This window comes from Ictalurus furcatus, chromosome 15 (genome assembly GCF_023375685.1).
Source record: "Ictalurus furcatus strain D&B chromosome 15, Billie_1.0, whole genome shotgun sequence".
NCBI lineage: Eukaryota > Metazoa > Chordata > Actinopteri > Siluriformes > Ictaluridae > Ictalurus > Ictalurus furcatus.
In genome coordinates this window covers 7,545,002-7,564,993 of record NC_071269.1, presented here as the reverse complement: position 1 = coordinate 7,564,993, position 19,992 = coordinate 7,545,002, and the positions used below count along the sequence as shown (strand labels likewise).

The following is a 19,992-nucleotide window of genomic DNA, read 5'->3' as shown; positions in this document are numbered from 1 at the left end:
CTAAGGTTGCTGCTTGAAGTGGTATTAGTGAGACCAACAGTGGGTGCTCACCCTGTTGTATATGAGGGGCCTAATGCCCCAATATAGTGAAGGGGATGCTATAATGTAAAAACAGCACTGTCTTTCAGATGAGATGTTAAACCTCAGGCCATTAAAAATCCCGTAAAGTGCTTTGAGTGTCTAGAAAAGTGCTATATAAATTTAAAGAATTATTCATTATTAAATGCTATAGGCTATATACAGTATGTAGGCTATATGTGAAATGCTTTTGCATTATTGGTAGTTATTGTGCTTTCTGTCTCTGACCCTTTCTTGTTTCTTTGTTTGAGTTGGGCTTTTATATCAGTAGAAAACCGCAAATTTGCCCCAAAAAGTCATTCATATAGAACATTTATCAGAAAGAACTAGGCCTAATAAAATGTTGCTGTAGTGACAAACTCACATTGATCAGTTATCAGGCTGTAATATTCATTTGTCCACATTTCTATCTGTCTGCCCATCTTTCTGTCTGTCTATCTGTCTATCTGAGCTGCGTTGTACTGCTCAGGACTGCAGTGGATTTGCAGTGGAATGCAGCATTACACCCAGGATTGAACTTTATTTACAAATGTAGACTTTATATAGATAGATGAGACAAACACACATTTGAGTTTTATTTGTTCATTTATTTTTAATGTTAGCATAAAAAGCATTGTATTATAGGATGTGCAATAATCAGGGCGGTAAGATCACATGACATGCCTGCACATTGTTCGATCGTTGTAGATTTAACATCTTTCACATTTCACACAGACACGGAAAGATAAGGAATAAGGATTAAACACACTCTTTAGACACTTTAAACTTTGTTAATGATATAACAAAGGATGAGATTAGTAGGATACAATGAAAGCTAAGACTAGTATATGCATGATTCAAATAAGCTAATTCAAATATCCCATCTCTATATACACTTATTCAACCTTTATGGTACTGATAACATTTTTCCGTGATTATTCTTGTTTTTTAAAAATCTAAATATTATTACAAGACAAAATTACACACGTCAAAATGAATTCAAGTTGAATCATATATAAAGAATTCAAAGCAGTAATAAGACAAATAAAAGTACATAGCAAATGAGAACGTATAAACTGAAGGACATTTAAAAGGCAAAACAAAACTTCTATGAGATAAGATGACTGCTCTGTTTTGTAATATGCTCAGTGTATCAAAAACAAATTTTCCATAATATTTGTAACAGTAGCTCTGCGTACACGACTCTTACTAACGACGTTACTGATACCCCCCCAGAACAGCATGACAGGGAGTGTTTTATCCCGTATGTGGCTGTATCTTCTCCTCCTTGAATTCAGTGTTAATAGAGTCCCCACATTCGCAGACGTACTCTCCATACTCGACCTCAGAGAGAAAGCCGGTGGTGCTGGTCAGCTTGACTGGGACCATAACGGTCACCTCCTTCCTCACCACATTCACCGTTAGCTTGGTGTGAGGAGGAATTCTGGCTGGCAAGGAGACCTTGATACTTTTGGTCTTGGTACTGGTGTTGCTTTTGCCCTTCTCCACGGTAAAAGTGTTACTGGTATTGAAGGTTTGCCCTATATTAAAACCAAACAATGATACTTCAAGTTTGGTTCCAAAACCAATCTGTGTGGAATTGCTAAAGTTGAAGCTCTCAGTGACAGATCCTGAATACTCTCGATTCATCTCAGTGGTGAAGATTTGATTCTCTGATCCATTATTCACAACGGTGATGGAGTCGATGATAACCGACTTTACACTTTCTTTCTTTTTGTCCCATTCAACTTCAGCTTTAATGGTGGCTTTGCCTGCTTTAAGAGGATGGACATGGGTCAGACGGTTGTCGAACCATTTGTACTTAGGCACATCACGACCCGCCCTGGCCACCTGGATATACCCACCTCTGTCGCGATGCTGATACAGAACCCAGACTCCTTTCTGCACCTTGTGAGAAGATACTGTATCATTAAAAGTGCCATAAAGCAGACTGGTCTCAGTGTTGAGAACGAGGCGCCGGCCCTGGTAGTTTTCATCTTCATACAGTGTGATCTGAGGATTATTTAGGTCCTCTCTCACCAGCTCTAGTGAAGAAATGTCATCATTGTAGTACACGCTGGCATATTCTCCTTCCTCATAGGCAGTCGGTTCACCAGCGAAATTTGCGTCTGTGTACGCCACCCATGGATTCCCAATCACCTTCAGAGAGGAAATGCAGTTATCAAAACTCACTTTACTTAAATCAGAGACATCAGAGGCAAACTCTTTGCTGAGGCCCTTGAAGTTGGGATGTTCATAAATGATGATCTTGTTCATGACTGAAGGTGTTTGCAGTTGGCTCAGAGACTCACAGGCAGTGCAGAGTGTGAAGAGACCGAGAATCTGTGAAGATTCTTCAAGTTCCTTCTCCTATATATACAGTCATGTGAACGCACACCCCATGGAAATCGTTGGCATTTTTTTTGTTGTTGTTGACATATTTGGATGAGCAAACATTTGATCATCTTTGAATCAGTGCTATTAATAAAGTTGATATACTTGAACAAAACCAGAAGCAAAGTGAGCTTTTTCATTATTTATTCAACAGAAATATCAATAGATGTTATATTCTTCTGTGGAAAAAGTAAGTACACCTTTGGCCTCAGAAGCTAGTATTATTCCCTTTATTTGAAATAACTTCTTGTAGGCATTTTGTATAATTGTCCAACAGGCTTGCTGGAGTTTTTGACCACTCTTCCATGCAGTATTCTTTCAGTTGCAAGATCTTTGAGGATTTTCTTGCATGTCCTGTCCGTTTCAAATCCTCCCACAACATGTCAATGGGATTCAAATCCGGGTTTTGACTAGGCCATTCCATAACCCTGCATTTCTTCTTTTTGAATGATTCCTTGGTGGATTAGGCTAGTGTTCTTAGGATCATTATCCTGTTGAAAGGTCCACTTTCGGTTCAACTTCAACTTTTAGACAAATGGCCTCACGTTATCTTCAAGCACTCTTTGATATGATGCAGAATTCATAAATAATTTAATGAATGCAAGCTGTCCAGACCCTGAGGCAGCGAAGCAACCCCAAACCATAACATTTCTACCACTGTGCTTCACAGTTGGTATGAGGTGCTTCTCCTGAAAAGCTGTCTTTGGTCAACACCAAACATGTCTGCTGTTACTTTGGCCAAACAAATCTATCTTTGATTCATCTGTCCAGAGCACGTTATTCCAAAAGGCCTGGTCTATATACTCATTGGTAAACTGTAGTCTTGCTCTCATGTTCTTTTTAGACAGCAAAGGCTTTCTGAAATCGTTTGAAATCTGCGCCATTTGTAGATGATTTTCCTTACAGTGGAATAATGTATTTCAAATCATTTGGAAATCTTTTTAAACCCCTTGACAGACTCATAGGCATCCACAACCTTTTTTTTTTGAAGGCCTTACAGAACTCTTTAGATCTTGGCATGATGACACCACACACCTCAATAGCAAAGGGAACACTAGACATTATATATGAAGGGGTATAAATAAGACTGGTTCCACCTGCACTCCCTAAGCAGGTTCTAATCACTGGAACCCAATCTTCAACACCTGATTAAAATTTTATGGATTTGAAGGTGTGATAAATGTAAGGGTGTACTTACTATTTCCATGTGACTGGTCTGTTTTTTGTTAATTAAAATTGAGATAATTATTTCAAAATGTCAATTTGCTATGTGTCATTTGATAGAGTCTATCAGCTTTATTAATAGGCATTGTTTCAGAGAGGATCAAATGTTTGCTTGTCCAAATATGTAAATAAATAAATAAATAAATAAATAAATAAAAATTCCATTGGCGGTACTTATTTTTTCCCATGATTGTAAAGCTGCTCAGTGAAATGAAAAGAATGAACACCTATAACGTTATACTTGACACAAATTGCAGCCACTGTTTTGTCGTATATATTTATATAAAAGGAGTAATAAAATTTTCAGTCAAACTGCCATGCAGTACTTAGGCAGCTATATGTCAAAGTTCAATATTACAAATAAAGTATTTACAGACATCATATTTACAGACATCATATTTACAGACTTCATCTTTAAATCATTACTGTTGTTATTGTTTTACATTTACTATCTCTGCCTTTACAAGGGCTGTATTCAGTGTTAGATGAAGTGCACACAGTGAGGACTTTATACTGAGAATGAGCTGTAAGTGTAACAGATGAGTGCTCGGTCAGCTAATTTGTCAAACCGCAGACATGTTTTGCAGTTAATGCTAACTGGATTGTGGCTAAGCAAAAGCAAACTTGCTGATTAATGTTAATTGCTGATGTTTTCACACACATCCCAAACACATCAGCAGCAGTGACTGACAAAGCATGTGTAAAGCACAGTTGAGCAAGATGTCATAATCTTTTTTCCTCAAAATGCCTTTGGAGGAAAAACAAAAAATACTAAGCGCACATTGTCAATCAATTCAATAAAATTTTATTTGTATGGCGCTTTTTACAATGGACATTGTCTCAAAGCAGCTTTACAGAAACATATAAACACAGGATACAGATTTTAAATGTGTGAATTTATCCCTATTGAACGAGCCAGTGGCGATGGTGGCGAGGGAAAAACTCCCTAAGATGTTAAGAGGAAGAAACCTTGAGAGGAACCAGACTCAGAAGGGAACCCGTCCTCATCTGGGTAACAGCGGATAGTGTGAAAGTAAAGGAAAGTTCATTATGGTTTTATATATAGTCTGTTTTGTTGAACTAGACCACTTTTCAAAAGAGACCCGAGTGCAAAACTGCATGTGGGGATTGCAGTCTCAGGGCCAAAGTAGCAACTGTAGTCCCAGCAACCACAGTGAGTGTGTCTATTTGGAATTGGAGTAGATGAGCGCTCCACCCGGAGGTAGGGCATCCGAACTGATCAGGCAGGTCCGGAGAGCAGAAAGGATCAGGATCACTAGCATCTCCATAAAATAATGTGTGGCTCGACGGAAGGAGAGAGGGAAAGTCTAGTCATGGTAAGCTTGAGTAAACAAATTAGTTTTAAGCTTAGACTTAAACACTGAGAGTGTGTCTGAGTCCCGAACACTAATTGGAAAGCTGTTCCATAACTATGGGGGCTGTAGCTTTCACTATTCAAGGTACCAACAAATAGCCTGCACCTTTTGATCTAAGTAGGCATGGTGGATTATAAAAGACCAAAAGTTCACTTAGATACTGTAGCGTGAGACCTTTTAGTGCTTTATACTTTAATAATAGTATTTTATAATCAGTGTGAAATTTCCCTGGGAGCCAATGCAGAGTGGATAAGATCGGGGTGATATGGTCATATCTTCCGGTTCTAGTTAGGACTCTAGCAGCTGCATTCTGGACTAACTGGAGCTTGTTTACTCTCCTACTGGAACATCCAGACAGTAAGGCATTATAATAATCCAGTCTAGGGGTGACGAAAGCATGAACTAATATTTCTGCATCGTGTAGTGAAGTTATATTTCTTATCTTAGCAATATTTCTGAGATGAAAGAAGGCTATCCTAGTAATATTATCTACATGAGCATCAAATGAAAGAGTCAATAATCACATCAAGGTCATTTACTGCTGCACATGACGAAACAGAAAGTCCACCCAAAGTTACTGTGTGATCAGAAAAATTACTGCTAGCTACAAGTGGTCCTAGTACAAGTACTAGTACAATCTAGTACAATCAAAATACAAATTACAATACAAAAAGGACCTTCAGTGTTTTTGGTCAAAAATATCCCATATAATTAAGCAATGGTTTTAGTTCAACAGGCCTCAATACCTCAAAGGGTTATTTTTACTTTTTTGTGTACAGCATTAAAAACAACCCGTTATTAGCGTCCCTAATGCAAGAGAGTGTTTTTGATTCAAAACTTTAAAAATCAAATCTAATAATAATGTGACCCAGAGAAGAAGCATTAGTTCCCTTTTTTAGTCTCAGTTCTTTCAGATGAAAGTGCTGTATTGGGAACATAAATAACTTTTAGAGAAAATGTTACCATTTTCTACTAGAGCTTAGAAACTTTCATGTATCAGGTCAGATGTTCAAGTACAGTGACTGGTGTCTGGAGTGACTTTCTTGTTGATAAGTAGAATGTTCTGCAATGGCCAAGTCAGTCACCTGACCTCAGTCCAGTCCAAAAACTGAAGGCAAAATGCCAGGAACAAGCAGGAAGTGATGACAGCTGCAGTAAAGGCCTGGCACAGCATCACCAGTGAAGAAACCCAGCATCTGGTGATGTTCATGGATTCCAGACCTCAGATAGACTGCAAAGGATTTGCAACCAAGATTAAAAAGAAATTAATTAATTAATTTATGATAATGTTGGTTTGTCCGATTTATTTTGGTCCTTTACAAAGTGGGGGACCACATATAAAAAGTGCTGCAATTATTCCACCATTCAGCCATTCTGGATGTACTACATACCCTCAATTTAAAACTGGTCATAGTCTTTATTACATTTTATATTGTATTGTGGTAAACAACTAAAATAACAATAACTTTGTCCACATGTTTCTGGACCTGACTGTATAATGTAGGCTTTAAGGGCTGTATTCAGTTAGATGACATGCACACAGTGAGGACATTATACTGAGAATGAGCTGTAAGTGTAACAGATGAGTGCTCGGTCAGCTAATCCTTCAAACCGCAGGCATGTTTTGCAGTTAGTGCTAACCGGATTGTGGCTAAGCAAAAACGAACCTTCTGGTTAATGTTAGCTGCTGATGTTTTCACACACATCCCTAACACATCAGCAGCAGTGACTGACAAAGCATGTGTAAAACACAGTTGAGCAAGATGGATTATTTACCCTGTCATCATTTTTTTCCTCAAAATGCCTTTGGAGAAAAAACAAAAATACTAAGCACACATTTTCAATCAAAGTAGAAATTACATACAAAATGACGTCCAGTGTTTTTGCCTTTTCTGTTTATCATTATCACTAATATTCAGAAGAAACATGAAGCCAGTAGAAACAGTTTTTAGACACAATTTTAGAAGTGAGAAAAAAATAACCCTTTGAGGTATTGGGGCCTGTTGAACTAAAACGACTGCTTAACTATATGGGATATTTTTGGCTGTCAAAAAATGTAGCTCTTAAAAATAGATATTAATGACAAAATCACACAGATCTACCTAGAACTTTATTTGCAAGTGTAGACTTTTCATAGATTAGACAAACATGTTTCAATTGTATTTATTTATTTATTTATTTATTTTGAATATTAGAATAAAAATGATTGTATTATAGGATGTGCAGTGAGATCACATGACATGCCTGCACATTGTTCGATCATTGTAGGTTGTCTTTAACATTTTACACAGAAAGATAAGGAATAATAATTACAATTTCTCTTTTAACCTTTATTAATGATATATGAAGAGATCATCAGGCTACAGTAGGAACTAAAACTAGTAAAGGGATGATTAAAAAAATCTGAAACATTAACTGAATCATATTTCAGAGATACATACAGTATAAAAATCATGACTAAATCCCACCTTGATACACGCTTATTTAACCTTAAATGATTCTACTGATTCATTTATCCCTTCATTATTACTGTTTTTAAATCTTGACATTATTACAAGATGAAATATAACATCTTTATGAATAAAAGTGGATCTATATATAAAATAAATTCAAAGCCAAATCAAAGTTTCATAGCAATCAAGAAGGTTTAAACTGAGGATCTGAAGATCATCCAGGTTCTCCGTCACCAGCTCTAGTGAAGAAATGCTCTTGTTCTTCTCCACTTTGTCATATTTAGCTAGAACAACTTTGATGATTTAAAGATTACTTTAAATTGTTTGGAGTTTCAGAGATTGTGATGATGTTTCTGTTCTGTGGTGTTTAAAGGTGTTTTTACTGTTACTATCTGGTTGATTGGTAAGATCTTCAGAGGCCGAGATGGGGAGCGGTTATAGAAAAATGGAAACACTCTCTCAGTGAAGGTATGTGTTATAGTGTGCAAGCATGTATTGGTTAGAAGATCAGTAAATGTCACTTTCCTCTTGTCCCAGTCCAGATGCACTCTGACCCTCTGTGGTTTGGCTTTAGCTTTGAAAATGTGACCTGCCTGTTCCGGGCAGAGCATGTGGTAACTTCCATTATTGTAGCTCATGCTGCACACCGCATTACAGAAGGAATTCTTCTTTCTTGGAGCAGACTCTCTAATCACACCCAGTTCCCAGATATTACTGTCCCCAACCTCGACGTCCCAGCAGTGCGACCCTGAGTTAAAGCCCTCACAGCCCAGGACGCATGTAACACCATCGAATCTCTCCGGATTATCAGGAAGCAGTAATTCCTCTTTTCTGTGTTCCACTGTTGTGAGATCATCGGACACACAGAGCTGTGAATGTGCAGTGTTGGGGTCCAGAGTAACAGAAGCTGAGAAGAATAAAAACAATATAAAATACATGCGTGATTTTGTAACTGGTGCAAGTCTGCAAGTTATTCTCTTCAGTTGATTTGGAGTTGGTCGAGCACAAATAAAATAAATAAATCAAACTAACAACAACAAAAACACTCACTGTACTCGAAGACCTGCTGCATACTCTCCCAGACTCTGAACTTCAGGTTAGAAATGTGTTTAGAAACATTGATCAGCATATTCATATCCATCTGTGGATGCTTTATTGTGCACTGAGCTCTGAGAATATGAGAGGATGAATAATACATTTCTGTATGATAATGTCATACAGAGATATTGTTCAATATCAGTCTCTCTCTCTCTCTCTCTCTCTCTCTCTCTCTCTCTCTCTCTCTCTCTCTCTCTCTCGGAAAAATTCAGTTAAATGTACACATGATAATAAAGATATCATAAAAAAGAAACACTTACTGTTTCACTCTGATCCCGACCTCCTAAGGAAGAAATTAAGATGGCTGCAGATTATTATTCATATAAATATACATTTTTATCAGTGTTTTGTTTCTCGCTGATATTTTAGCAGATATATCTCAGAACAAAAATTGTAACATAAAAATTAAAGGAACAAAAAAAAAATGGAAAATAAAAATAAATTGTTAGGGTTTGGGTTACAGGGTTTATGCATTACACATAACTTCAATCAAGAACCCCCAAATTTCTGTTTTATATATTAACAAATAGCACATTATACTTAATTTTTTTCCCATTTATTAAGAATGTGGACACCTGTTACATTTAATGTTGTGGAATATCTTTGAAACTAGTTAATGTAAGGGGACATCCGGCTCATCCTTGTGCCATCACTAGAGGGAGCCCGAGAGCAAGTAGCAACGTTGCTGGACTGGATTCTGCCACCAGAGGGAGCTAGAGAACACGGTCTTAATTATAATCAGTGTCAATCGATTGTGCTCAATGTAACTATCGAGCTCTTACTTTTTGAATTGATATCTAAATAAATAGTAAGGCCACGTTTTTGAAAAAAGAACACATTGCACCACTGAGACCTAGAAAGCCTTTGAAAAGTGCATTTAAGAGAAAACCAGGGAACTACCATTAACTTCCCTACAGGTTGTAATGTTCCTGATATTGTTCTTAGTCAGGTTTACAGGTGAGTAGGGCTGTAGTCAAGATCGCTGTTATGAAGTCCAAGACCATGACCAAGATGAGACAGGAAATCAAGATGGAGACTCTAAACCATCAGATCTTTTTATTTAGGCCTTCAATTCAAGTAGCTCATTTGTGTATTGCGCCAATGACTTGGCTGTTTTTACAATCTCTCGGTCGAGACCAAGACCATATCTGGTGAGACCAATATCCAAGACAAACAGAAGTCCAAGTCAACACAGAAAAGGTCTCAAGACTGTTCTACAGCCCGTGTGTGAGACACAGAGCCCAGATCCTTACCTTTAAGAATGCTACATCCTCAATGCCCATGTCCTTCTCTGTTGTTCTGATTATGTCTTGAAGACGGGCTATTTCGTGATTCATCTCTTCGATCTTCCTCTTTATCATCTGACTCTTTTGCTCCTCTTCCTGCTTCAGTGCAGCTATCCTTGCTGCTTCTTCATCTCTTAAAAACTGATGAAGCTTCTCAAACTCCTTCTTCATCTGTCGTTCTGTGCACTGGGCCTGACTCTGTTACAGGACAGATGGGGGAATAATTACTGCTGATCTTGTGCAAAAGTCTTTTCTGCACAGCAAGGTTTCCTTGACGCTTATGGTATCAACACAGTATCTCTACGTTATTCTTACAGCGACGTTCCCTTAAATAGCATTATTTACTGCATTAGTTAACATTAATAATGTTTAAGTGTTAACAAAATAAACCTGCACTGACTGTTTATTCAGCCTATGACTAAAGTAATTCCACACAAATTAATAAAAAAGCACATTACAGCATTTTACTGAGTGTTGAGAATGAACTGAACTCCACTTCTGTATTTTGTTTAGTAAATTGTTCTTGTTGCTCACTGTAGACAATTTATTCACGGATGATAATAACTAGGTGTATAACACAATGCCTGTAATCTGTTTGGGGCTCCAAATATTTGTATCAAAGTGTTAAGGTTGCCAAATATATATATATTTATATATATATATATATATATATATATATATATATATATATATATATATATATATATATGTATATATATATATATATATATACTCAAAATAAAATGAAATGTGACTTACCTTAATGTGTGAAGCTGCTCTGTTGTAATTTTCTTTAGCAATTTTCCAGAGGGTCTGACTTTTTTGTAGAGGCTCCAAAGCAGCCCTGAATTGTTCCTGGAGAAGAAACATTTTAATCACAAAACTGATGTACATCCATCCATCCATCCATTCATCCATGTTCTATACCACTTATCCTACAGGGCCATGGGGAACCTGGAGCCTATCCCAGGGGGCACGAGGCACAAGGCAGGGTACACCCTGGACAGAGTGCCAATCCATCGCAGGGCACACTCACACATGCATTCATACATTATGGACACTTTGGACATGCCAATCAGCCTACCATGCATGTCTTTGGACTGGGGAGGAAACTGGAGTATCTAGAGGAAACCCCCGCAGCACGGGGAAAACATGCAAACTCCGTACAAACAGGCGGGAATCGAACCCCCAACCCTAGAGGTGTGAGGCAAACATTCTAACCACTAAACCACAGTGTGCCCGAAAATGTACAGTAAGTTAATTACAGTAAGTGAATATCAAAAGATAACATTTTTATTATTTCTCATGCTGTCAAAACAGTCCAACTGCTTGCAGATAACAATCTCTGTTTATGATGACGAACTTTGCTCTTAGGATACACTGAGTGCATGTCAAGGATAATAAATATGCAAGGTGTCCCAAAAGTTTCCATATATAGGGGAAATTTATTTTTAAAAAATTTAGCACAAAAATTCTTCCAAACACGTTCATACTTAGTTTATATTATATATATTTATACATTTTCAGACAGCCTTTAAGAATGCCTTTGATAAATGCAGAGTGTATTGAAATCATTCTCATGGCTGGATCAGGAAGCTGTCGTGGTGGACTTTAACAGGAAACGTGGCAAGGACATCACACATGACACTCTTGCCAAAATTATTAACAAATTCAAAGAGACTGGAAGTGTTCCGACCGACTGAGAAGAAGTGGACGTCCACCAACACCTGGCATGGTCCTGGCAAATACCTATGTAGAGACTTTTTTGACACCCTGTAGATTAAACCCTGCTGTTTTTAGAGAATAATCCATGAAAGTGTAGTGTGATGAAGGACAGATACTGTTCCTACTCTGAAGCTGATTATCTTCCTCATTATATCCGCATGTCCCAAAAGTGTTTTATTCTTCTCATACCACAGCAATTTGACAGCTATTAATATTTAGTATTAGTTAAAACACAACAAATCATGCTTTTCGTGTTCTCACTTAGATTTATCACCGCTATAAACACTCATATGATAAAAGCCATACCTTAACGTCATTCAGAATTTCATCTATAGGGCAGAACTCGTGATTTTTGTGTTTCTTTGAGGTCTGACACACCACACACACAGGCTGCTGATCCTCCAGACAGAAGAGCTTGAGTTTCTCGGTGTGCAGCTTGCAGAGGCCATCAGATGCCACTGAAGGTCTGTAATGACGGGACTCCAAGAACGATTCGCACAGGTTCTTTAACGCCAGGTTCAGAGGAGGATCCAGGTTAGAGGATTTTCTCTTACAGACTGGACATTCTAGAAATTCTTTGGCTTCGCAGCACCCCTGCATACAAGTTTTGCACAAGCTATGGCTACATGAGAGTAGAACAGGATTTCTGTAAAAGTCATGACAAACAGGACATAAAAATTCTTTTTCCGAAAAATGGTCCCTTCCAGCCATTTCCTCAAACTGCCTCTGTGTTGAGTTTCAAATCTTCTGTCCAAACTTCATTGTCAATTTTATTGATCCGAGCAGCTCAGCAAAAAAATTACCCTCACTGTAATCAATCCTTTATTCCATTTTATCCCAGGTAGTGGGAGAGTTTGAAAATGAGATATATTTAAAACAAAACAAAACAAAAAAAAACCCTAAGAACATACAGCTGTCGAGTATATTTGTGGTGTTGATGTCTGTCAGCAGATTTTATGCACAGTTCACCAGGTCAAAGTTACAGTATAACTTAAGGGCCATAAACTAAAAGGTGGCATCAGGCAGATATAGATAACTGCTTTCTCCACCAGAGGGAATCAGTTCATAAATAACTACCTGCACAGATACTGTATGAGCGTCACATTTTATAGTGCTACAACCAGGAACTGAAATGGATTTAATTAGGATTGTACAGTACTGTATGGCATTCATCTACATAAAATAATAAATTATATTGAAGTGAGTGGAAAGGCTTCAGGTTCAAAATGATTTATAATTAAAAATGGTGAAAGATGTGATTGTGCCATCAGAAGTCCCATCATTAGTTGAAAGGAGTTGAGGTGTGTGAAAGTATCATGTGATCTCAGTATAAATAAATAGATAAAAGATCAGACCTAAACAAACTGCGTCATGAAGTCCATAGAGCTAGCAAAATAAGTCTGGGACAGGAAAAGTTTTAATCAGCGGGTGGTTGTAAAAAAAAAAAAACAAACAAACAAATTTTTGAACATCCAACAGAGCATGATTAAGTCCATTAAAAAAAATAAATAAAGGAAAATAGTGATTGGTCAGAGAATCTAGTGAGAGGCCAAGTGTATCTCGTGAGCTTGAGAGATCCACAGCTCAGATGGCAAAAGCTGTTCACAGGGTAAACATAACCTGGACACTCCACAAAGGAGTGCTGACTCATGTGATATTCCATTTGGAGTTTGCCAAAAGACAAACTCGAGCAAACATTTGGGAAGATTCTTTGGTCTGACGCAACCACAACTGAACATTTTTTCCCCTTGGTACAAAGTGCTACGTTTGGCAGAAACCCGACACTGCTCATCACACTGTGAAGCATGGTTCTGGTAGCATTGCTTCTCTGACTAATCCCCGCAACTTAATTGTTCAAAATCTTCTTCTTCTTCTTCTTCTTCTTCTTCTTCTTATTAATTATAATATTTTCACTAAACATTCCTTTACCCTAATTGAGCTGAAGAATCTCATGATAGTAATGATGAATACACTGTTAATCATTAGATACTGCCTTACTTTAGTTTATTATATTTAATCTAATATTAAAAATGAAAAAAAAAAACCCAACTCTGCTCCTGGAATACTTCATGTCCTTCACTGTGACTCACTCCAGGTAATGAATAATGGCACATTATCTTTCCACATTTATCTCTAGTCTTGCCCACGTACTGCTGTAGGAAAATGGCACTGAATTTTTCTGAACCTTGCTGCCATAAAAACAACAACTCAAAGTCACATAATAATGGTGATACGGCCATATCTCAGGCTTTAGATATGGTACGCTGGCTTGAGATACACAAATATTGTTTGTGTTTGACTCAGATTCCAAAATCTGTAAAAATTTTGATTGTAGCTGACATACAGTTGGGCCACATTTGTTATTGCCATAACCTGAGCCTGGCTGCAAAGATGCAACACTTCATGAAACTATGGATATGAAATATGGAATATTTAAAAGGAAAATAAAGGGGGTGGGGCACATTTGACATAATGTTTACCTTTTATTTGTCTTTCATGAAATAACAATCCAGTTAATTTCAGCACTGTTAGACTGGTAAAAGATATTAAAATGGCTCCTTGTAGACTCATAGTGTTAATCATCATCGTTTATTTTTCAGAAACTTTTAAATGAAAAATTTATCCAAAAAAAGTCTCAGTAGAAAATGATGGAGGAAAGCAGAGGGATGAGCATGACGAGGAAACTCAGTGTGTTGCTCTCAGCTATGTTACACAGATACCCCTCACAACACTGCACATCTGTAGCTATACCTAATCCCATCAAATTCCTGGCTGGAGCCGAGTCACAAACACTTTTGGTTGCACATCCTTCCATAGATGTTGTAAATCCAAATGCACTAACTGAAAGAGAGAGAGAGAGAGTGAGAGAGAGAGAGAGAGAGAGAGAGAGAGACAGAGAGAGAGAGAGAGAGAGAGACATTAAATTTATGAGAACAAAAAAGGAACAAACGAGTGTTTATAGCTGCTATAACATAAGTAAAAACAGGAAGTAACTTGTTTCACAAGTTGTAACTAAACAGATAAAATTTGTTGTGGTATAACCACATTGTCTTTTAATCTGTACCTGAGTGAATATTATACTGTGGGTCTGGAATTTTTTGTGTGTATTTTGTGTGTAAGTTGTATTACCTGTTATATTAATGCAGCGATCTTCATTTCCTACACAATCCACAGTTTCTGTGAGAAATCAGCATATAAACATGTATTAGCTAACCAAAGATCTGGTGAGCCCATATCATGTTCCAGAGAAAGGCATACGATGGTGCTTGAAAGTTTGTGAACCCTTTAGAATTTTCTATATTTCAGCATAAATATGACGTAAAACATCATCCGATTTTCTAAAAGTAGGCAAAGAGAACACAGTTAAACAAATGAAACAAAAATATTATACTTGGTCACTTATTTATTGAAGAAAATGATCCAATATTACATATCTGCGAGAGGCGAAAGTGTGTGAACGTCTAGGATTAGCAGTTTAATCTGAAGGTGAAATTACAGTCAGGTGAGCCCTGTTTTAATTAAAGAACAGGGATCCATCAGAGATCAGAGTCTGATCTTGTTTGTGGAAGTGTATCATGGCACGAACAACGGAAAATTCTGAGGACCTCAGAAAAAGAGTTGTTGAAACTCATCAGACTGGAAAAGGTCACAAATCCATCTCTAAAGAGTTTGGACTCCACCAATCTACAGTCAGACAGCTTGTGTACAAATGGAGGAAATTCACGACCATTGTTCCTCTCCCCTTGTTGTTCGACCAATAAAGATCTCTCCAAGAGCAAGACGTGTAATAGTCCGTGATTTCACGAAGGTCAAAAAGAAAACCTAAGCAACTAAAGGCCTCTCTCACATTGGCTAATGTTAATGTTCATAATTGCTGCGGTTATTACTGCTGATGCTGAAAGCAAAGGTTCACATACTTTTGCCACTCACAGATATGCAATATTGGATCATTTTCCTCAATAAATAAACGACAAGTATAATATGTTTGTCTTATTTGTTTAACTGGGTTCTCTTTATCTACGTTTAGGACTTGTGTGAAAATCTGATGCTGTTTTAGGTCGTATTTATGCAAAAATATAGAACATTCTACAAACTTTTAAGCGCCACTGTACATATAGTCGCAGGAATGTTTATTGTCGTCACTCACTATTTTCACCTAATGTGTTGATGCAGTCACGTCCCTGACAATCCCCGCTACACGTCTCTCCAGCGCAAGCGTAACACCTCTGTCCATTGGAGGGCTGATTTGTTAGAGCTGAACACACAACCCAACAAATAGATGAACGCATTTTCAGTTTCATTCTCCTGTCATATTCCAAATTTTTATATGAAACTGAAACATACCTGATTTTCCTGCCTGCACATTTAAATTATTTTTAACTCTGTAAATGATATATTTAACATAACCAATTATTATGCCATGCTACTATCCATACTGATTAAAAAAATAATAATAAAAGAATGGAATGTTTGGGGAAACGCGCTCAAGTTTTCATAAGTGATTAAAAACAGTTCTGTCTGAACTGTTAAACTGAAACTGTTAAACACTTAGACATTTTCCCTGCCTACTATCTTAAAAAGTGTTCCTCACTTGTCCTTCTCTGAGAACTTTGAATGTTAAATGTTTTATGTAGAACCCTACAGCAGTGATTTCCTAACAGAAATAATTTCAGAAATGTGGAAGCTACGGACCTTTTAATGAACCCATAACAATCCCCTAAGAACAATTGTTGTTGTTTGGTTAAATTGTGATTGGTCAGAAGGTGTTGACTGATTTTCCATAACAGCGGCTGTGGTGGTAGTGCAGCTGCAAATCAGGCGCTTTCTTAAAAATCTTATCGTTTCTATAGTAACGGCATTCTCAGAGACTTAAGAAAGTATACATACCGTAAAAAGTTTTATTTTAAAATGGGGAAAAAAGCAGCCATTCAGTGTTCCTCCTATTATATTCTCTTGGTTCTACCTGGCACCCTGTCCAGGGTGTACCCCGCCTTGTGCCCGATGCTTCCTGGGATAGGCTCCAGGTTCCCCGTGACCCTGAAAAGGATAAGCGGTATAGAAGATGAATGGACCGATGGATGGTTCTACCTGGCGGTGTTTCTTCGTTGCAGAGGTCAGTAGTGCAACACTTCGTATTGGCGATGCTCATCAGATCTGCTAGGTTTACACTCCCGTTGACGCACTCTGTCGCTGCCATGCAAGACTTCGTACTGATGTTCTTAATCGTACCACCTGCAGAAGACAGATTAATAAAGATCACGTTTGTCAAGCAGACTCTAGAGAAGCGGACTTGATCGTTTCTTTGTGATGATTTCTTCTTACCTATGTTCATGGTTAAGGTCATGCTGCCGCACTGATCTGGGCAATCCATCACCGTGTTTTCACAATTTCCTGAAGGACCAGGTACGCACAGGTAACACTGCAGTGCCAGCGCTAGAGAATAACGATAAGATGGCACGGAAATACCGTTACGCTGCGGTTCTAACAGGAGTTTAGGCTTTGATAAAAAGCTTATTGTTAAACAAACAAGATCTTAAACTCTGACTGATTTCATCCACGCTGTTCGTTTGAGATTAAAGAACGCTTCATATGTAATGTCAATATTGCTCTATTAATATTTGGTCAGGTGTCCACAGACTTTTGGCCATATAGTGTAATAACCGGAACTAATCTGTTTCACCGGCATTCCACAACATTAAATGTTACTGTAAAAGGATTAAAAAATGGTTGCTCATAAAAATATAAATAAATAAATAAAAAGTTAACGATTGGTAAATCGGTGCTATAAGAGGATTAAAACACTTCAGGACGTTCAGCTTCAGGCTGGTGTCAATAACTCGTCATCACACCACCCCGTATAGTGATTATTTTCTAATAATATAATGCCACGCAAGGAACACACACACACACACACACACACACACACACACACACACACACACACACACACACACACACACACACACACACACACACACTGAATATGTTAAACTGTGACCAATTTCTCAACAACGAACAATGATCCTTTAGCCTAATTAAACTGTAATTCATCTACGATCAACAAACATGGATATACTGAATAAAACCCTCATTATTTGAACTGAAGGACCTAGAAACGTCGTAGCGCAAGTAATTACAGCTAAATATCAGCGTTTAAACAAATCAGTGTGTACCTGTAGAGAAAAGCAGGCAGCTGAGGATCAGTGTGACCTGCAGCTCCATTGCTGAAGGAGTCATGAACCTGGGAAAATGATGTAGGGAGAGCAGATGAGATTTAATATAAACTTGTCGATGAAGGCGTGGTTTCCTCCGTCACTCAGCTCACGTTATTAACACCTCAACTGAAAACTCAACCAACAATTTAAATAAATAAACAAATAAATAAATAAATGGATGAGTAAGTAAGTAAGTAAATAAATAGAAAGTAAATTATATTAAAAAATTGTCCTTAAGGGCAAAATACACAAGAAGCGAGGAAAATCCTTTTAATAATAAAAATAAACAATAAATATGAACAATTTTTGTAATTTTTCTTACCTTTTCACTGTGTCTTTAAATGCTCATTGTGTATTTCAATTTTTATTAAAAAAAATTGCATTAACATGATTTTTTAAATACTTTCTCTAAACAGCAAATTAGTTATTTACAGTTATGTATTTAAAATGGTCTTTATGTTGGAACGCTCCTAGTTTCTCTTAGAGGGTTCGTCCTCCCACAAATATTGACTTTTTATAACATGCACCTCTCTCCTTTATCGCCTTCATGTATATGGAATTTGAAGACTGATAGACTTTGAGTGTTTGTTGTGTTTCTATACTCTTTGTTACTCTAAAATGTCTTATAACTTTTTTCTTAAAAAAAAATTCACTAGATTCCCCCCAAAAAACCTACAACAATGCCGTTTGTTTTTTCTATTTGTTTTTCGTTTCACAAGACAAAGAAATTGCTGGCTTGATTTTCTATCACACTCAGCAGACCTGACAAAACCTCCACCTCAAACAGCAAACAGTCATTTGTTTGGATTGCTTTTTTTTGAATGGCGCCAAACGAAACACCTGGCATCGCCGTTAGTGGTGTAGATCCATGATTTACCCTTGACGTAGGCCTCATTATTGATTCGTTTATATTCACCATGATTTTTCCAATGATGTGGTTTTCTTTTACCCCACACACAGTTCACATGATTCAAAACGTGTTCACTTCAACACCCATGTGCAGCTTCAGAGCATACTGTAATTAATACAGAATCCAATCTGTAGCTTTCAGATGTTGCAGTAGAGGAACTTCGTTTTACTAGAAAAGTTTGCTGGAGTCGAGAAGAAGGCTAAAATGGCGTATTGTTACCCAACTCTAACTAAATGTTTCCCACTCGGTCTTTCTACTCTTTACTCTTCAAACTGTTTAAACTGTTTATCAGCATTACCAGGCTGAGATAAAGACTTCTTGCATGACCTCAGATGACCTTCATTTCCATTACCTCGGGCAAAATGCTCTATCACCCAACACGTAACTGTATTCTAATGAAAGCAACATTCAATCAAATGGCATTTATAGATATTTGGATTCATTTTAATATAGAAACACTTCCTCAATCGTTCAATATTAAGATTGACCATGCTTTTTTCATCTTCTTGGACTCAACGTAGTATTTTTCCAATTAGAACGATTAAATCAGATTTTTATTTGCTTTTGTGCATATTTTTAATGCTGTTGGTTTAAAAAAAAAAATCGTTGCCGAGTGCTATTCTCGGCCATTTTAACTGACCACGCCAACTCCTCATGAATATTCGAATTTAAACGTCTCATTAGTACAGTATATAGTGTGTAATAGCCTGCTTAGAGAAAAGAGCCGCACAGCTATAAAAACAGATGTCCTGTGTAAAATGTACTGAATATTTTTTAAATGAATGTTCCACGCGCACACAATTTAAAAAAAAATATTTCCAGAGGTTAAATTTGAATATGTATGGCACCTGTTTTTTTATTTTTATTTTATTTTTTTTATATTTCTGCACAATTCATTTTTGTTCATATTTTAATGTTTATGATTAGCAAGCTAATTTATAAAGTTGAGAAATGTAAGTAAATACTGCACAACGAAGACAGAAGCATCTGCACAGCTATAAAAATAGACATCACCTGAAATTCAGTCACTGCTCAACTGTAATGTACTGAACGTTATTTCTCCGCATGTTATTGTTTAGTCTGCCATCTTGAGGCGAAACCTTTGGGTGAAGGAGATGAAGAACCACCAACACCAAGCAATCGGTCTCTGATCGGTTTATTTTCTCGGTTTCAGTTTGAACTTTTAAACGTCTGAGCAAGAAGACAAACTTCATGAATGATTTACAAGCATAATCCATGCTGTGCTGCGAGTTC

The 19,992-nt window shown here is 37.3% G+C and overlaps 3 protein-coding genes across 4 annotated transcripts; all 3 read right to left on the bottom strand.

Moving 5' to 3' along the window:
* Positions 1 to 590: 590 nt before the first annotated feature.
* Positions 591 to 2,452, bottom strand: LOC128619510 (epidermal differentiation-specific protein-like). Its single transcript, XM_053643726.1, has one exon. The coding sequence runs from the start codon at positions 2,332 to 2,334 to the stop codon at positions 1,315 to 1,317; it is 1,020 nt and encodes a 339-aa protein (XP_053499701.1). The 5' UTR covers positions 2,335 to 2,452; the 3' UTR covers positions 591 to 1,314.
* Positions 2,453 to 6,945: 4,493 nt separating this feature from the next.
* LOC128619781 (E3 ubiquitin-protein ligase TRIM35) lies at positions 6,946 to 17,946 on the bottom strand. 2 transcript variants are annotated; one of them, XM_053644207.1, is made up of 11 exons: positions 17,787 to 17,946; positions 16,936 to 17,046; positions 16,702 to 16,845; positions 15,761 to 15,868; positions 14,743 to 14,790; positions 11,920 to 14,454; positions 10,648 to 10,743; positions 9,856 to 10,086; positions 8,863 to 8,885; positions 8,555 to 8,673; positions 6,946 to 8,411 (listed from the first exon to the last, which is right to left on the bottom strand). In XM_053644207.1, exons 6-11 carry the CDS (start codon positions 12,322 to 12,324, stop codon positions 7,837 to 7,839), a joined length of 1,449 nt encoding a protein of 482 aa, XP_053500182.1. In that variant the 5' UTR covers positions 12,325 to 14,454; positions 14,743 to 14,790; positions 15,761 to 15,868; positions 16,702 to 16,845; positions 16,936 to 17,046; positions 17,787 to 17,946; the 3' UTR covers positions 6,946 to 7,836. The 2 variants fall into 2 exon arrangements, with proteins under 2 accessions (XP_053500182.1, XP_053500183.1); XM_053644208.1 differs by having other exon boundaries at positions 15,770 to 15,868.
* LOC128619421 (lymphocyte antigen 6B-like) lies at positions 14,249 to 17,850 on the bottom strand. The gene is made up of 4 exons (XM_053643599.1): positions 17,787 to 17,850; positions 16,936 to 17,046; positions 16,702 to 16,845; positions 14,249 to 14,316 (listed from the first exon to the last, which is right to left on the bottom strand). The coding sequence occupies exons 1-4, from the start codon at positions 17,848 to 17,850 to the stop codon at positions 14,249 to 14,251; spliced, it is 387 nt and encodes a 128-aa protein (XP_053499574.1).
* Positions 17,947 to 19,992: the final 2,046 nt, after the last annotated feature.